Below are 17,500 nucleotides of genomic sequence, written 5' to 3'. Positions count from 1 at the left end.
TGAAAATCAACTTTTAACTTGAAAATCATTTTTTACCTTGAAAATCTGTTTGCCTTGAAAATAATGTTTTACCTTGAAAATATTTTTTTGCCTTGAAAATAATTTTTTGCCTTGAAAATCTAATTTTAACTTGAAAATATTTTTTTTACCTTGAAAATATTTTTTTTACCTTGAAAATAGTTTTTTGCCTTGAAAATAATTTTTTACCTTGAAAATCTTTGAAAATATTTTTTTACCTTGAAAATAGTTTTTTGCCTTGAAAATAATTTTTTACCTTGAAAATCATTTTTTGCCTTGAAAATCAAATTTGAACTTGAAAATCATTTTTTACTTTGAAAATAATTTTTTACCTTGAAAATCATTTTTTGCCTTGAAAATCAACTTTTAACTTGAAAATCATTTTTTACCTTGAAAATCTGTTTGCCTTGAAAATAATGTTTTACCTTGAAAATATTTTTTTGCCTTGAAAATAATTTTTTGCCTTGAAAATCTAATTTTAACTTGAAAATAATTTTTTACCTTGAAGATAATTTTTTACCATGAAAATAGTTTTTTGCCTTGAAAATCATTTTTTACCTTGAAAATCATTTTTTACCTTCAAAATAATTTTTTGCCTTGAAAATCATTTTTTGCCTTGAAAATCAAATTTCAACTTGAAAATCATTTTTTGCCTTGAAAATCATTTTTTGCCTTGGAAATCAAATTTCAACTTGAAAATCATTTTTTGCCTTGAAAATCATTTTTTACCTTGAAAATTTTTTTTTACCATGAAAATCATTTTTTGCCTTGAAAATCAACTTTTAATTTGAAAATCCTTTTTTACCTTGAAATTTTTTTTTTACCTTGAAAATCAGTTTTTGCCTTGAAAATAATTTTTTGCCTTGAAAATTTTTTACCTTCAAAATAATTTTTTACTTTGAAAATCAGTTTTTGCCTTGAAAATTATTTTTTACCTTGAAAATTATTTTTTGCCTTGAAAATCATTTTTTGCCTTGAAAATCAAATTTTAACTTGAAAATCATTTTTTACTTTGAAAATCATTTTTTACCTTGAAAATCATTTTTTGCCTTGAAAATCAACTTTTAACTTGAAAATATTTTTTTACCTAGAAAATAATTTTTTACCTTGAAAATAATTTTTTGCCTTGAAAATCATTTTTTACCTTGAAAATAATTTTTTGCCTTGAAAATCATTTTTTACCTTCAAAATCATTTTTTGCCTTGAAAATCAACTTTTAACTTGAAAAACATTTTTTACCTTGAAAATCATTTTTTGCCTTGAAAATCAAATTTTAACTTGAAAATCATTTTTTACCTTAAAAATCATTTTTTACCTTGAAAATCATTTTTTGCCTTGAAAATCATTGTTTGCCTTGAAAATAATTTTTTACCTTGAAAATCAAATTTTAACTTGAAAATCATTTTTTACCTTGAAAATCATTTTTTACCTTGAAAATAATTTTTTGCCTGAAAATTAACTTTTAACTTGAAAATCAACTTTTAACTTGAAAATCATTTTTTACCTTGAAAATCTGTTTGCCTTGAAAATAATGTTTTACCTTGAAAATATTTTTTTGCCTTGAAAATCAAATTTTAACTTGAAAATTATTTTTTTACCTTGAAAATTATTTTTTGCCTTGAAAATTATTTTTTACCTTCAAAATAATTTTTTGCCTTGAAAATCAACTTTTATCTTGAAAATCATTTTTTACATTGAAAATCATTTTTTACCTTCAAAATCATTTTTTGCCTTCAAAATCATTTTTTGCCTTGAAAATCAAATTTCAACTTGAAAATCATTTTTTACCTTGAAAATTTTTTTTTTACAATGAAAATAATTTTTTGCCTTGAAAATCAACTTTTAATTTGAAAATCATTTTTTACCTTGAACATTTTTTTTTACCTTGAAAATCAGTTTTTGTCTTAAATATTTTAACTTGAAAATCATTTTTTACTTTGAAAATCATTTTTTACCTTGAAAATCATTTTTTGCCTTGAAAATCAACTTTTAACTTGAAAATCATTTTTTACCTTGAAAATCTGTTTGCCTTGAAAATAATGTTTTACCTTGAAAATATTTTTTTGCCTTGAAAATAATTTTTTGCCTTGAAAATCTAATTTTAACTTGAAAATATTTTTTTTACCTTGAAAATATTTTTTTACCTTGAAAATAGTTTTTTGCCTTGAAAATAATTTTTTACCTTGAAAATCATTTTTTGCCTTGAAAATCAAATTTGAACTTGAAAATCATTTTTTACTTTGAAAATCATTTTTTACCTTGAAAATCATTTTTTGCCTTGAAAATCAACTTTTAACTTGAAAATCATTTTTTACCTTGAAAATCTGTTTGCCTTGAAAATAATGTTTTACCTTGAAAATATTTTTTTGCCTTGAAAATAATTTTTTGCCTTGAAAATCTAATTTTAACTTGAAAATATTTTTTTTACCTTGAAAATATTTTTTTTACCTTGAAAATAGTTTTTTGCCTTGAAAATAATTTTTTACCTTGAAAATCTTTGAAAATATTTTTTTACCTTGAAAATAGTTTTTTGCCTTGAAAATAATTTTTTACCTTGAAAATCATTTTTTGCCTTGAAAATCAAATTTGAACTTGAAAATCATTTTTTACTTTGAAAATAATTTTTTACCTTGAAAATCATTTTTTGCCTTGAAAATCAACTTTTAACTTGAAAATCATTTTTTACCTTGAAAATCTGTTTGCCTTGAAAATAATGTTTTACCTTGAAAATATTTTTTTGCCTTGAAAATAATTTTTTGCCTTGAAAATCTAATTTTAACTTGAAAATAATTTTTTACCTTGAAGATAATTTTTTACCATGAAAATAGTTTTTTGCCTTGAAAATCATTTTTTACCTTGAAAATCATTTTTTACCTTCAAAATAATTTTTTGCCTTGAAAATCATTTTTTGCCTTGAAAATCAAATTTCAACTTGAAAATCATTTTTTGCCTTGAAAATCATTTTTTGCCTTGGAAATCAAATTTCAACTTGAAAATCATTTTTTGCCTTGAAAATCATTTTTTACCTTGAAAATTTTTTTTTACCATGAAAATCATTTTTTGCCTTGAAAATCAACTTTTAATTTGAAAATCATTTTTTACCTTGAAATTTTTTTTTTACCTTGAAAATCAGTTTTTGCCTTGAAAATAATTTTTTGCCTTGAAAATTTTTTACCTTCAAAATAATTTTTTACTTTGAAAATCAGTTTTTGCCTTGAAAATTATTTTTTACCTTGAAAATTATTTTTTTGCCTTGAAAATCATTTTTTGCCTTGAAAATCAAATTTTAACTTGAAAATCATTTTTTACTTTGAAAATCATTTTTTACCTTGAAAATCATTTTTTGCCTTGAAAATCAACTTTTAACTTGAAAATATTTTTTTACCTAGAAAATAATTTTTTACCTTGAAAATAATTTTTTGCCTTGAAAATCATTTTTTACCTTGAAAATAATTTTTTGCCTTGAAAATCATTTTTTTACCTTCAAAATCATTTTTTGCCTTGAAAATCAACTTTTAACTTGAAAAACATTTTTTACCTTGAAAATCAACTTTTAACTTGAAAATCATTTTTTACATTGAAAATCATTTTTTACCTTCAAAATAATTTTTTGTCTTGAAAATCAAATTTTAACTCAATCATTTTTTACCTTGAAAATCATTTTTTACCTTGAAACATTTTTTTTACCATTAAAATAATTTTTTGCCTTGAAAATCAACTTTTAACTCGAAAATAATTTTTTACCTTGAAAATAATTTACCTTGAAAATCAGTTTTTGCCTTGAAAATTATTTTTTACCTTGAAAATCATTTTTTACCTTGAAAATAATTTTTTACCTTGAAAATCATTTTTTGCCTTGAAAATTATTTTTTACCTTGAAAATCATTTTTTACCTTGAAAATCAGTTTTTACCTTGAAAATCAGTTTTTGCCTTGTATAAGTTGGAACTATACGCTACTTTGTATTAGAAATGCCAACGGCGGAGAATGCATGTGCATGTACGAGCCAGTCTGCCCCGCAACAAGAGGATGGAGAGAAATAAGGAGCTTATTGACTACAACTAGAATGGCAGACTCGTGCAAAGGTCTTGGGCTAAAACTTGACTACAAATGGAGATAACGTCACAATGGAGCAAATTTCAAACGGCTCGTTTGAAAGGAAGTATGAAGGAAAGCAAGATTGTTTTATAAACATTTCTGCCATGACCCATCAGTATATATATATATATATATATATATATATATATATATATATATATATATATATATATATATATATATATATATATATATATATATATATGTAATGTCAGCCTTTTCACATTACATGATGCCTTTATCTCTATTTTTACATTTTAACAGAGAGAAGTATTTTTTAAAGTCATGTACATGTACATATACATGTAGATGCTGTATTGGGACATATCCATTAAGAGTTTGAGCAGAAATATGTCGTACAGGAAGTACTTATACACAATAAAACATGAACAATAGTGCGGTGTCACATGAATGGTTTTCAAAGTAAATTTGCGAAATGAACAAATCCACAACATGTTTACTTTTTGACATCAATATAAAACACAAAGCAGTTTGGCTAATGAAGATGAAGTCTAATAAACGAGCTTTGTTGTGTTTCATTTCATATTTATTATCTACCTCTTTTTAAAAGTGACATGTTATAAAATGGTGCTATTTTGTGTGGGCCAAGCACACAATAAATAGATTTCAATTCATTATTATTATTATTATTATTATTATTATTTCATTGGGCGACGCTGATTAGAGGCACCAGTTGAGTTGGTATGTTGAGTTACTTCTGTGTCGTACAACTGGAATGTCTTTTGTCCGTCTCAAGATTTGAACTCACCTCGTAACGCGTCCTCAGCGCTTGTTAACTCCTCGGCCGTCCGTCCATCCCTCCCAGGCTACGTTCCCGGCCCTCTATCAGACGCTGGCGTTGGACGACTCAGACCTTTGGCAGCCCTTCGCCCGCAGCTCTCACTGCGAGCAGGAAGTTCCATCCACCGTCGCCAGGAAAGTGACCGCCTTTCAGCAGGTCAGCTGCCAGTCACACGCGAGGTTCCTTTCAAAATAAGACATTCATACACGCCTTCTGCTACTATGTGTGTAATTACTCATATTTGCTGAAGGATGATCCGTCCATCTTCTTCGCCCAGACTCAAAATAAAATAGTGCTGTCAAATGAATATATTTCAGTTTTAATACAGAAATTATATTCTTTAGAAATTTGATGAATCATAATTAATCCCACTCACTTGCATATTTCAAATGAACTTCACCAACATTTGGACACAATTTGACTGTCAGAATATTCTCCAAGAACATTTTTAATACGTTTTACATGATTGCACATTATTTATTTCTTCACCAGTTTGATCTAAAGTGAAATGTGTCATCTTTGTATGCATTGGCTTTATTAGTGAACGTATAATAACTTGTGCCACCTTTCAGGTATAATCATCTGCACGTTTAAGGCAAAGGAGCGTGAACTGTCAAAATAAATTAAGCGATTAATTCACGTTTATAATTATCGTTATTTTTGACAGCCCTAAAATAAATACATATAAAATAACTACTTCAATATCATTAATAATTTTTTCATTATTATTAAATGTGCAATTTATTTTTAATATTATATTATTTAATACATATTTAGTACATTTAATTATTACTTTTTTAAATGTATTATTTTAATATGTATTTAACTAATTGTTAGATTCATTAATCATAATCTGCGTTTATAATTATCGTTATTTTTGACAGCCCTAAAATAAATACATATAAAATAACTACTTCAATATCATTAATAATTTTTTCATTATTATTAAATGTGCAATTTATTTTTAATATTATATTATTTAATACATATTTAGTACATTTAATTATAGCTTTTTTAAATGTATTATTTTAATATATATTTAACTAATTGTTAGATTCATTAATCATAATCTGCGTTTATAATTATCGTTATTTTTGACAGCCCTAAAATAAATACATCTAAAATAACTACTTCAATATCATTAATAATTTTTTCATTATTATTAAAGGTGCAATTTATTTTTAATATTATATTATTTAATACATATTTAGTACATTTAATTATTACTTTTTTAAATGTATTATTTTAATATGTATTTAACTAATTGTTAGATTCATTAATCATAATCTGCGTTTATAATTATCGTTATTTTTGACAGCCCTAAAATAAATGCATCTAAAATAACTACTTCAATATCATTAATAATGTTTTCGTTATTATTAAATGTGCAATTTATTTTTAATATGATATTATTTAATACATATTTAGTACATTTAATTATTACTTTTTTAAATGTATTATTTTAATATGTATTTAACTAATTGTTAGATTCATTAATCATAATCTGCGTTTATAATTATCGTTATTTTTGACAGCCCTAAAATAAATACATCTAAAATAACTACTTCAATATCATTAATCATTTTTTCATTATTATTAAATGTGCAATTTATTTTTAATATTATATTATTTAATACATATTTAGTACATTTAATTATTGCTTTTTTAAATGTATTATTTTAATATGTATTTAACTAATTGTTAGATTCATTAATCATAATCTGCGTTTATAATTATCGTTATTTTTGACAGCCCTAAAATAAATACATCTAAAATAACTACTTCAATATCATTAATAATTTTTTCATTATTATTAAATGTGCAATTTATTTTTAATATGATATTATTTAATACATATTTAGTACATTTAATTATTACTTTTTTAAATGTATTATTTTAATATGTATTTAACTAATTGTTAGATTCATTAATCATAATCTGCGTTTATAATTATCGTTATTTTTGACAGCCCTAAAATAAATACATCTAAAATAACTACTTCAATATCATTAATCATTTTTTCATTATTATTAAATGTGCAATTTATTTTTAATATTATATTATTTAATACATATTTAGTACATTTAATTATTACTTTTTTAAATGTATTATTTTGATATGTATTTAACTAATTGTTTGATTCATTAATCATAATATGTGTTTATAATTATCGTTATTTTTGACAGCCCTAAAATAAATACATCTAAAATAACTACTTCAATATCATTAATCATTTTTTCATTATTATTAAAGGTGCAGTTTATTTTTAATATTATATTATTTAATACATATTTAGTACATTTAATTATTACTTTTTTAAATGTATTATTTTAATATGTATTTAGCTAATTCTTTGATTCATTAATCATAATCTGTGTTTATAATTATTGTTATTTTTGACAGCCCTAAAATAAATACATATAAAATAACTACTTCAATATCATTAATACTTTTTTCATTATTTTTAAATGTGCAATTTATTTTTAATATTATATTATTTAATACATATTTAGTACATTTAATTATTACTTTTTTAAATGTATTATTTTAATATGTATTTAACTAATTGTTAGATTCATTAATCATAATCTGCGTTTATAATTATCGTTATTTTTGACAGCCCTAAAATAAATACATATAAAATAACTACTTCAATATCATTAATAATTTTTTCATTATTATTAAATGTGCAATTTATTTTTAATATTATATTATTTAATACATATTTAGTACATTTAATTATTACTTTTTTAAATGTATTATTTTAATATGTATTTAACTAATTGTTAGATTCATTAATCATAATCTGCGTTTATAATTATCGTTATATTTGACAGCCCTAAAATAAATACATCTACTACAACAACTTCAATATCATTAATTATTTTTTTATTATTATTAAATGTGCAATTCATTTTTTATATTATATTATTTAATACATATTTAGTACATTTAATTATTACTTTTTAAAATCAATATTTATTTAATTAATTGTTTGATTCATTAATCATAATCTGCGTTTATAAATATCGTTATTTTTGACAGCCCTAAAATAAATACATCTAAAACAACTACTTCAATATCATTAATTATTATTTTTTTATTATTAAATGTGCAATACATTTTTTATATTATATTATTTAATACATATTTAATACATTTAATTATTACTTTTTTAATCAATATTTATTCAACTAATTGTTTGATTCATTAATCATAATCTGCGTTCATAAATATCGTTATTTTTGACAGCCCTAAAATAAATACATCTAAAACAACTACTTCAATATCATTAATTATTTTTTTAATTATTATTAAATGTGCAATTCATTTTTTATATTATATTATTTAATACATATTTAGTACATTTAATTATTACTTTTTTTAATCAATATTTATTTAATTAATTGTTTGATTCATTAATCATAATCTGCGTTTATAAATATCGTTATTTTTGACAGCCCTAAAATAAATACATCTAAAACAACTACTTCAATATCATTAATTATTATTTTTTTATTATTAACTTTGCAATACATTTTTTATATTATATTATTTAATACATATTTAATACATTTAATTATTACTTTTTTTAATCAATATTTATTTAATGAATTGTTTGATTCATTAATCATAATGTGTGTTTATAATTATCGTTATTTTTGACAGCCCTTAAATAAATACATCTAAAACAACTACTTAAATATCATTAATTATTTTTTAATTATTATTAAATGTGCAATTAATTTGTTATATTATATTATTTAATAGATATTTAGTACATTTAATTATAACTTTTTTTAATCAATATTTATTTAACTAATTTTTTGATTCATTATTCATAATCTGCGTTTATAATTATCGTTATTTTTGACAGCCCTAAAATAAATACATCTAAAACAACTACTTCAATATCATTAATTATTTTATTTATTTATTATTAAATGTGCAATTCACTTTTTAGATTATATTATTCCATACATATTTTGTACATTTAATTATTCCTTTTTTTAATTAATATTTATTTAACTAATTGTTTGATTCATTAATCATCTAATTATTTATCAATTTAATTGTTTCATGATTTAATTCAAAAAAGAAAAAAATGCTGCAGTAAAGTAAGTAACAGTGTTGCTGTAGCCCAGACATGAAAATGACGATATCAACAATAGCAAATGATATCAAAACGATACGATAGACATTTTTTAAATGTTGTACTACGATACATTTCAGGGCATTCAGTTGATCCCAACTGGACTTTTCGGTTTGGATTTCTAGTCTGTATCAGACTAGATCTGACCGGTCTAAGTCTATGAGCATGAACCGATAACGCCTAAGTCGTACTGTTCACATTTGAACAGATACGGGGAATAGGGAATCGATTGAAATCGAATTAATTGTTTTTGATAATAAAAACACAATTTTTTTTGCTATAACATTTGAAAATGAGCCGTTTATAATCTAGTTGTTATATCTTGTTTTATTATCAGAAATAAGACATGACATGGCAGTAGTGTACAGTTTATGGTGTGTTTTTTGTTGTGCCCTAAAAGGGTTAGTACTGTAAGTATTGACTACTTACGCATCAGCTGTTTGATTTTAACGTGCAACTTAGTTGTGGATTTGATCAACATTTTTAGAGGTGTTAAAATCACCATGTAAAATCGCTAATGCTAATCAAGAGCAAAACCAGTCTATATTAGCATCGAGCTAGCACATTTTTGGGGGAAAAAATGGAGCCTTGCTTTACTTACATTGGAGGATTTTTCGAGTCAATTTCTTTGTTGGCATTGAAAATTGCAACATTACCTAGAGCCGGGGGTATATATATATATATATATATATATATATATATATATATATATATATATATATATATATATATATATATGTCTTAATTAGATTATCCAAAAAATAGTGCTCGATACCGTGGTAGAGCGTAATATGTATGTGTGGGAAAAAATCACAAGACTATTTCATCTCTACAGGCCTGTTTCATGAGGGATTTCCTCAATCCTCAGGAGATTTTAATGGAAGCATTCACATACCATGGTTTATATAGGGCACAGAGTGGGTGGGTACAGGCAGGCGTGGGGGCGTGGTGATTGACTCATGTGTTACCTAGGAGGTGTTTCCTTCTGTGACGGCATGCTGATACAATTTCGCTGCGCTTGTTGAGGGATGACAACTCTGGGCGGTATATGATAAACAGTTTCTCTTTTAAGCATAGGTTGCATCTTTTGTTACCACTGTTGTAAGGTGTGCTGGATGCAAGAATTTGCCATGTTATTGAGTATTCAACATTATTGTCTTTGAGATTCCAAATGTGTTTGCTGAGTTCTGTAGTGTTCCGCAGGCTTTTGCATCTGAAAGAAGCCTTGTGATTGTTCCATCTGGTTTTGAATTCTCCCTCAGTTAATCCTACGTATGTGTCGGATGTGTTAATGTCCTTGCGTATTACCTTTGCTTGGTAAACAACTGATGATTGTAAGCACCCCCCGTTGAGAGGGCAATCAGGTTTCTTGCGGCAGTTGCAGTTTTTGTCGGTTTTGGAGCCGTTCTGCCTGGTGGTGGGCGGCTCCTTTTCAATTGCTTTATTGTGGTTTGAAATTATTTGCTGCATGTTGTTCACGCAGCTGTAGCTCAATTTAATGTTGTTCTTGTTGAATACTTTTCTTAGGGTGTTGCCTTTGGGGAAGTGTTTGTCGATCAGGGTGAGGAATTTGTGGCCAATATTAGTTGAGACGTTTTTGCTGTATGGGGGGTTGTACCAGATAATGTTGTTTCGTTTTCTGCTCCTTTTTGGTTGGTTTCCTGGCGTGGGTTCGTAGGTGAGGGTGAAGTTGTATCCGCATTCATCAAGTGCTTTTTGGTACGGGGGGGTTGCTTTGTCGAATTCAGCTTTGCTAGATGACAGCATCGATAGTCTTTTATTAATTCCGGTAGGTATTCTTTTCGTGGTGGTGGGTGGGTGGTTGCTGTCATGGTGCACGTATTGGAGTGTTGTGTTGGGTTTCGTGAATGGTTGGTAGCTGTTATTCCTCAGGTTGAAAGTGACGTCGAGGAAGTTGGCGGTTTGCTTGTTGGCTTCAATTGTGATCCGTAGACCGTTCTCTTTGAAGATTTGGCATATACGCTTCTTGGTATTCTCGCTGCTCCTTGGCGAGGCGCGACACACTGCCAGTCCGTCATCACGGTAAATACCAAGGTTCAGGTTGAGGCTAGCGAGCTGGGAGAGGAGGAAACTCCCAACAAGTTCGCACGTTTCTGCTCCGTCGAAACTCCCCATAGTGACGTCGAATGTTGAATTGTTCTTTTTTTGCCATGGTGTACCGTTGCGGAAGAGTATGGATTTCTTTGCGTGGATGATGATGTTTCTTTCGTTGCCTGTGATTGAGTCGTAGTCCGAGGCAAAGTCTAGTGCTTTGGTCAGTAGGTCTTGCGTGATGGAAGGGTAAAATTCTTCGACATCGAAGGAGATGAAGTTGTGCTGTTGTTTGTCTTGGATGTTGCTGAACCATTTGATTACTGCTGCTGTATTTCTCCATTGGTTGAGTGGTGTTTTGTCTGTAATTTTTGTGTTGATTCTGTCCAGGATTGTTTTGCTGATTTTTCCTATTTCGGATTTAGTTGGGTTTATTAGTCGGCATGATGGGTTATTTGCGAAGTTGGGTTTGTGGTCCTTCAATGTGATGAAGGCTTCCTTGTTGGCTGTAGCGTCCACCCTGTCCTCGATGTCCAGTTCAGCCGCGATCCGTTTGTTTTCCAGGTGGATGTTCTGTAAAGTGTTGGGTTGTGCTTTTTTGTATGATTTGGTGATGCTTCTGTCCAGTAAAGTGTTATGTTCTTGTATGTTCATTCTGTATTCTGTATATTCCGCTCCAAATTCACTTTTGTTGAGCACTGTACGACGATCAGAAATGGAAAAATTCAACATCGACTACTCCACGAAGAACATTCCCATACCCGCGCAGAATGACTACAAGCTAAGGCTCATAGAGAAGACGGAACACTTCCTGAGAAGGATGCGGTGGAAAGCACACTTTTTCCTCCACCCGGAAACAAAAGGAACACAAAAGAAAACTTACGGATTTAAATCCACCAAGAACCCACCCACAGTTGAGGAACTAAAGGATTTTGAGAACGACATGCTCAAAATGATACAATCAGTCAAATTCAAGCCAGTTCGCAACCCACTCCTCACCAAGCTGAAAAATGACACGGAGCGCATCAAGAAAGTAAGCAACCTCATCATATCTGCCGACAAAACCACAAATTTCTACAGAATGAACATACAAGAACATAACACTTTACTGGACAGAAGCATCACCAAATCATACAAAAAAGCACAACCCAACACTTTACAGAACATCCACCTGGAAAACAAACGGATCGCGGCTGAACTGGACATCGAGGACAGGGTGGACGCTACAGCCAACAAGGAAGCCTTCATCACATTGAAGGACCACAAACCCAACTTCGCAAATAACCCATCATGCCGACTAATAAACCCAACTAAATCCGAAATAGGAAAAATCAGCAAAACAATCCTGGACAGAATCAACACAAAAATTACAGACAAAACACCACTCAACCAATGGAGAAATACAGCAGCAGTAATCAAATGGTTCAGCAACATCCAAGACAAACAACAGCACAACTTCATCTCCTTCGATGTCGAAGAATTTTACCCTTCCATCACGCAAGACCTACTGACCAAAGCACTAGACTTTGCCTCGGACTACGACTCAATCACAGGCAACGAAAGAAACATCATCATCCACGCAAAGAAATCCATACTCTTCCGCAACGGTACACCATGGCAAAAAAAGAACAATTCAACATTCGACGTCACTATGGGGAGTTTCGACGGAGCAGAAACGTGCGAACTTGTTGGGAGTTTCCTCCTCTCCCAGCTCGCTAGCCTCAACCTGAACCTTGGTATTTACCGTGATGACGGACTGGCAGTGTGTCGCGCCTCGCCAAGGAGCAGCGAGAATACCAAGAAGCGTATATGCCAAATCTTCAAAGAGAACGGTCTACGGATCACAATTGAAGCCAACAAGCAAACCGTCAACTTCCTCGACGTCACTTTCAACCTGAGGAATAACAGCTACCAACCATTCACGAAACCCAACACAACACTCCAATACGTGCACCATGACAGCAACCACCCACCCACCACCACGAAAAGAATACCTACCGGAATTAATAAAAGACTATCGATGCTGTCATCTAGCAAAGCTGAATTCGACAAAGCAACCCCCCCGTACCAAAAAGCACTTGATGAATGCGGATACAACTTCACCCTCACCTACGAACCCACGCCAGGAAACCAACCAAAAAGGAGCAGAAAACGAAACAACATTATCTGGTACAACCCCCCATACAGCAAAAACGTCTCAACTAATATTGGCCACAAATTCCTCACCCTGATCGACAAACACTTCCCCAAAGGCAACACCCTAAGAAAAGTATTCAACAAGAACAACATTAAATTGAGCTACAGCTGCGTGAACAACATGCAGCAAATAATTTCAAACCACAATAAAGCAATTGAAAAGGAGCCGCCCACCACCAGGCAGAACGGCTCCAAAACCGACAAAAACTGCAACTGCCGCAAGAAACCTGATTGCCCTCTCAACGGGGGGTGCTTACAATCATCAGTTGTTTACCAAGCAAAGGTAATACGCAAGGACATTAACACATCCGACACATACGTAGGATTAACTGAGGGAGAATTCAAAACCAGATGGAACAATCACAAGGCTTCTTTCAGATGCAAAAGCCTGCGGAACACTACAGAACTCAGCAAACACATTTGGAATCTCAAAGACAATAATGTTGAATACTCAATAACATGGCAAATTCTTGCATCCAGCACACCTTACAACAGTGGTAACAAAAGATGCAACCTATGCTTAAAAGAGAAACTGTTTATCATATACCGCCCAGAGTTGTCATCCCTCAACAAGCGCAGCGAAATTGTATCAGCATGCCGTCACAGAAGGAAACACCTCCTAGGTAACACATGAGTCAATCACCACGCCCCCACGCCTGCCTGTACCCACCCACTCTGTGCCCTATATAAACCATGGTATGTGAATGCTTCCATTAAAATCTCCTGAGGATTGAGGAAATCCCTCATGAAACAGGCCTGTAGAGATGAAATAGTCTTGTGATTTTTTCCCACACATACATATATATATATATATATATATATATATATATATATATATATATATATATATATATATATATATATATATATATATATATATATATCTATAGATATATATATAAATATATATCTATAGATATACATATATATATATATATATATATATATATATATATATATATATATATATATATATATATATATATATATATATATATATATATATACCCCCGGCTCTAGGTAATGTTGCAATTTTCAATGCCAACAAAGAAATTGACTCGAAAAATCCTCCAATGTAAGTAAAGCAAGGCTTTATATATATATAAATATATATCTATAGATATACATATATATATATATATATATATATATATATATATATATATATATATATATATATATATATATATATACATCTATAGATATATACATATATATATATATATATATATATATATATATATATATATATATATATATTTATATATATATATATATATATATATATATATATATATATATATATATATATATATATATATATAAATTATTAATATATAGATGTGTACATGTTATATTAATATATATAATTAATATAATTGTTTAATATGTGTATATGAAAGTTTACTTCCGTGACGACCTCATTAAAGTTGTGTAATCAATCAGAAATGTGCGGAGAGTATGTCCATCCATCCATTTTCTACCGCTTGTCCCTTTCGGGGTGGCGGGGGGGTGCTTATCTCGGCTGCATTCGGGCGGTAGGCGGCGTACACCCCGGACAAGTCGCCACCTCATCGCAGGCGGAGAAGAGTGTGTCACGTTTTTCCCATCATGCATTGCGATGGATTTAAATAAGTGTAAGTTAGAATATTTTATAGTGAGTAGACACATTTTTATAACATCCGCAAAGTTCAGTGAGCAAGTTGTGTTACGTGTGATCATGTCTGTTGACTTTGTGTCGGTTGCATTTTTCTGGGGGGCATGACTAGGGAAGGTTGTTTGGATTGGGTCATATAAGTAAATGCTATGGGTGACAAAATGGTGGTATTCAATGGTAGCCATGCCTACCAGTTGCCACCCATTGAATGCCCTGAGAATGCGATGAATAAAAACATCCAATTGACAAACTTTGTATCGCGATATCACTCCATCTAAACCTGTATTGAAATATTACAACTGATGCATTGTTGACCACTTTCCTACCATGTTGTCCCTTTCAGCTGCTGCTGGTCCAGGCGGTCAGACCGGATCGACTTCAGAGCGCCATGACAGCCTTCGCCTCGCAGGCCTTGGGTGAGTGTTTTAAATATCGCCTTCTCCCTGGCTCGCCCTGTCCAGGGTGTGGCCCCGGGTCTTGCCCACAGGTCCACCCTGAACAGGATCAATTGGATCCATCTTGACGATCCATTGGGGACACTAAAACATAAAACAAAATATGATATTGACATTTAAGGATGTATATTGTTAAGGTTTTATCAGGACGATACCCTTTTTTGATATTTATCGGTACTAAATGTAATTTGTGGAATTTAAGATGTGCAAAAATGCATTTTAATTAGCATTTATGTTAGCACGAATTAAACCAGGGAAATCCTTATATATATATATATATATATATACATCAATACAATCAATTAGCATGTTATGTGTGTCAGGTTCAAACACTGATGACATCTATTAAACAAGACAAGAAGCAAGGAATTAAACAGAGACAGAATTAAATTTGGCTCAATGAGGAGAAACGTGTAGACACTGTACCCTTGCACAGTGTCGCCCCACGCTCCTGGCGAAAGATTGTACGCCTCCTCTTTTATTTGGACTTTCCCTGATTACATGGCAACGGCTGTTTCTAAGGGAGGGGGGTCGTAAACAGCCATCGCCTTTGGTTACAGAACAGTTCAAAGAAAAGGTCGTAAAACAGTTCAAACAAAAGGTCGCCTGGAGGGGAGTCCCGGCGAGAGGACAAAAGCTGTCTTTGATCCTACCAAACAAAAGGCTTGGAAAACTCCACTGTGTAGGATGGGAAGCAACATGAAGGTGTTCTGTTTCTTTCATGTATTGTAATCAACAGAAAGATATTGTCTTGACCCGAGATCCGAAGAGGAAGCATATATCCATGTGTATATATCCATCCATCCATCCATCCATCCATCCATCCATCCATTCATTTCTACCGCTTGTCCTCTCGGGGTCATTTGTATATGTATATATATATATATATATATATATATGTATAAATATATGTATAAGTATATGTGTATGTATGTGTGTATATATATATATATATATATATATATATATATATATATATATATATATATATATATATATATATATATATATATATATATATATATATATATATATATATATATATATATGTCTTAATTAGATTATCCAAAAAATAGTGCTCGATACCGTGGTAGAGCGTAATATGTATGTGTGGGAAAAAATCACAAGACTATTTCATCTCTACAGGCCTGTTTCATGAGGGGTTACCTCAATCCTCAGGAGATTTTAATGGAAGCATTCACATACCATGGTTTATATAGGGCACAGAGCGGGTGGGTACAGGCAGGCGTGGGGGCGTGGTGATTGACTCATGTGTTACCTAGGAGGTGTTTCCTTCTGTGACGGCATGCTGATACAATTTCGCTGCGCTTGTTGAGGGATGACAACTCTGGACGGTATATGATAAACAGTTTCTCTTTTAAGCATAGGTTGCATCTTTTGTTACCACTGTTGTAAGGTGTGCTGGATGCAAGAATTTGCCATGTTATTGAGTATTCAACATTATTGTCTTTGAGATTCCAAATGTGTTTGCTGAGTTCTGTAGTGTTCCGGAGTCTTTTGCATCTGAAAGAAGCCTTGTGATTGTTCCATCTGGTTTTGAATTCTCCCTCAGTTAATCCTACGTATGTGTCGGATGTGTTAATGTCCTTGCGTATTACCTTTGCTTGGTAAACAACTGATGATTGTAAGCACCCCCCGTTGAGAGGGCAATCAGGTTTCTTGCGGCAGTTACAGCTTTTGTCGGTTTTGGAGTCGTTCTGCCTGGTGGTGGGCGGCTCCTTTTCAATTGCTTTATTGTGGTTTGAAATGATTTGCCGCATGTTGTTCATGCAGCTGTAGCTCAATTTAATGTTGTTCTTGTTGAATACTTTTCTTAGGGTGTTGCCTTTGGGGAAGTGTTTGTCTACAGCAGCAGTAATCAAATGGTTCAGCAACATCCAAGACAAACAACAGCACAACTTCATCTCCTTCGATGTCGAAGAATTTTACCCTTCCATCACGCAAGACCTACTGACCAAAGCACTAGACTTTGCCTCGGACTACGACTCAATCACAGGCAACGAAAGAAACATCATCATCCACGCAAAGAACTCCATACTCTTCCGCAAC

General features: G+C 30.4%; 1 protein-coding gene across 1 annotated transcript in view; it reads left to right on the top strand.

The window, feature by feature from the left end:
• LOC133663681 (cytoplasmic dynein 2 heavy chain 1-like) overlaps positions 1-17,500 on the top strand; it is a 118,332-nt gene that overhangs the window by 28,046 nt on the left and 72,786 nt on the right. The window contains exons 16-17 of the mRNA XM_062068365.1: positions 4,942-5,073; positions 15,319-15,391. Of these exons, the coding sequence (XP_061924349.1) occupies positions 4,942-5,073; positions 15,319-15,391 (205 nt within the window). The remainder of the gene's footprint in view (positions 1-4,941; positions 5,074-15,318; positions 15,392-17,500) is intronic.

This window comes from Entelurus aequoreus, linkage group LG13, assembly GCF_033978785.1.
Source record: "Entelurus aequoreus isolate RoL-2023_Sb linkage group LG13, RoL_Eaeq_v1.1, whole genome shotgun sequence".
Taxonomy (NCBI): Eukaryota; Metazoa; Chordata; class Actinopteri; order Syngnathiformes; family Syngnathidae; genus Entelurus; species Entelurus aequoreus.
The sequence above is the reverse complement of the archived record's forward strand: the minus strand, read 5'-3'. Positions and strand labels throughout refer to the sequence as shown.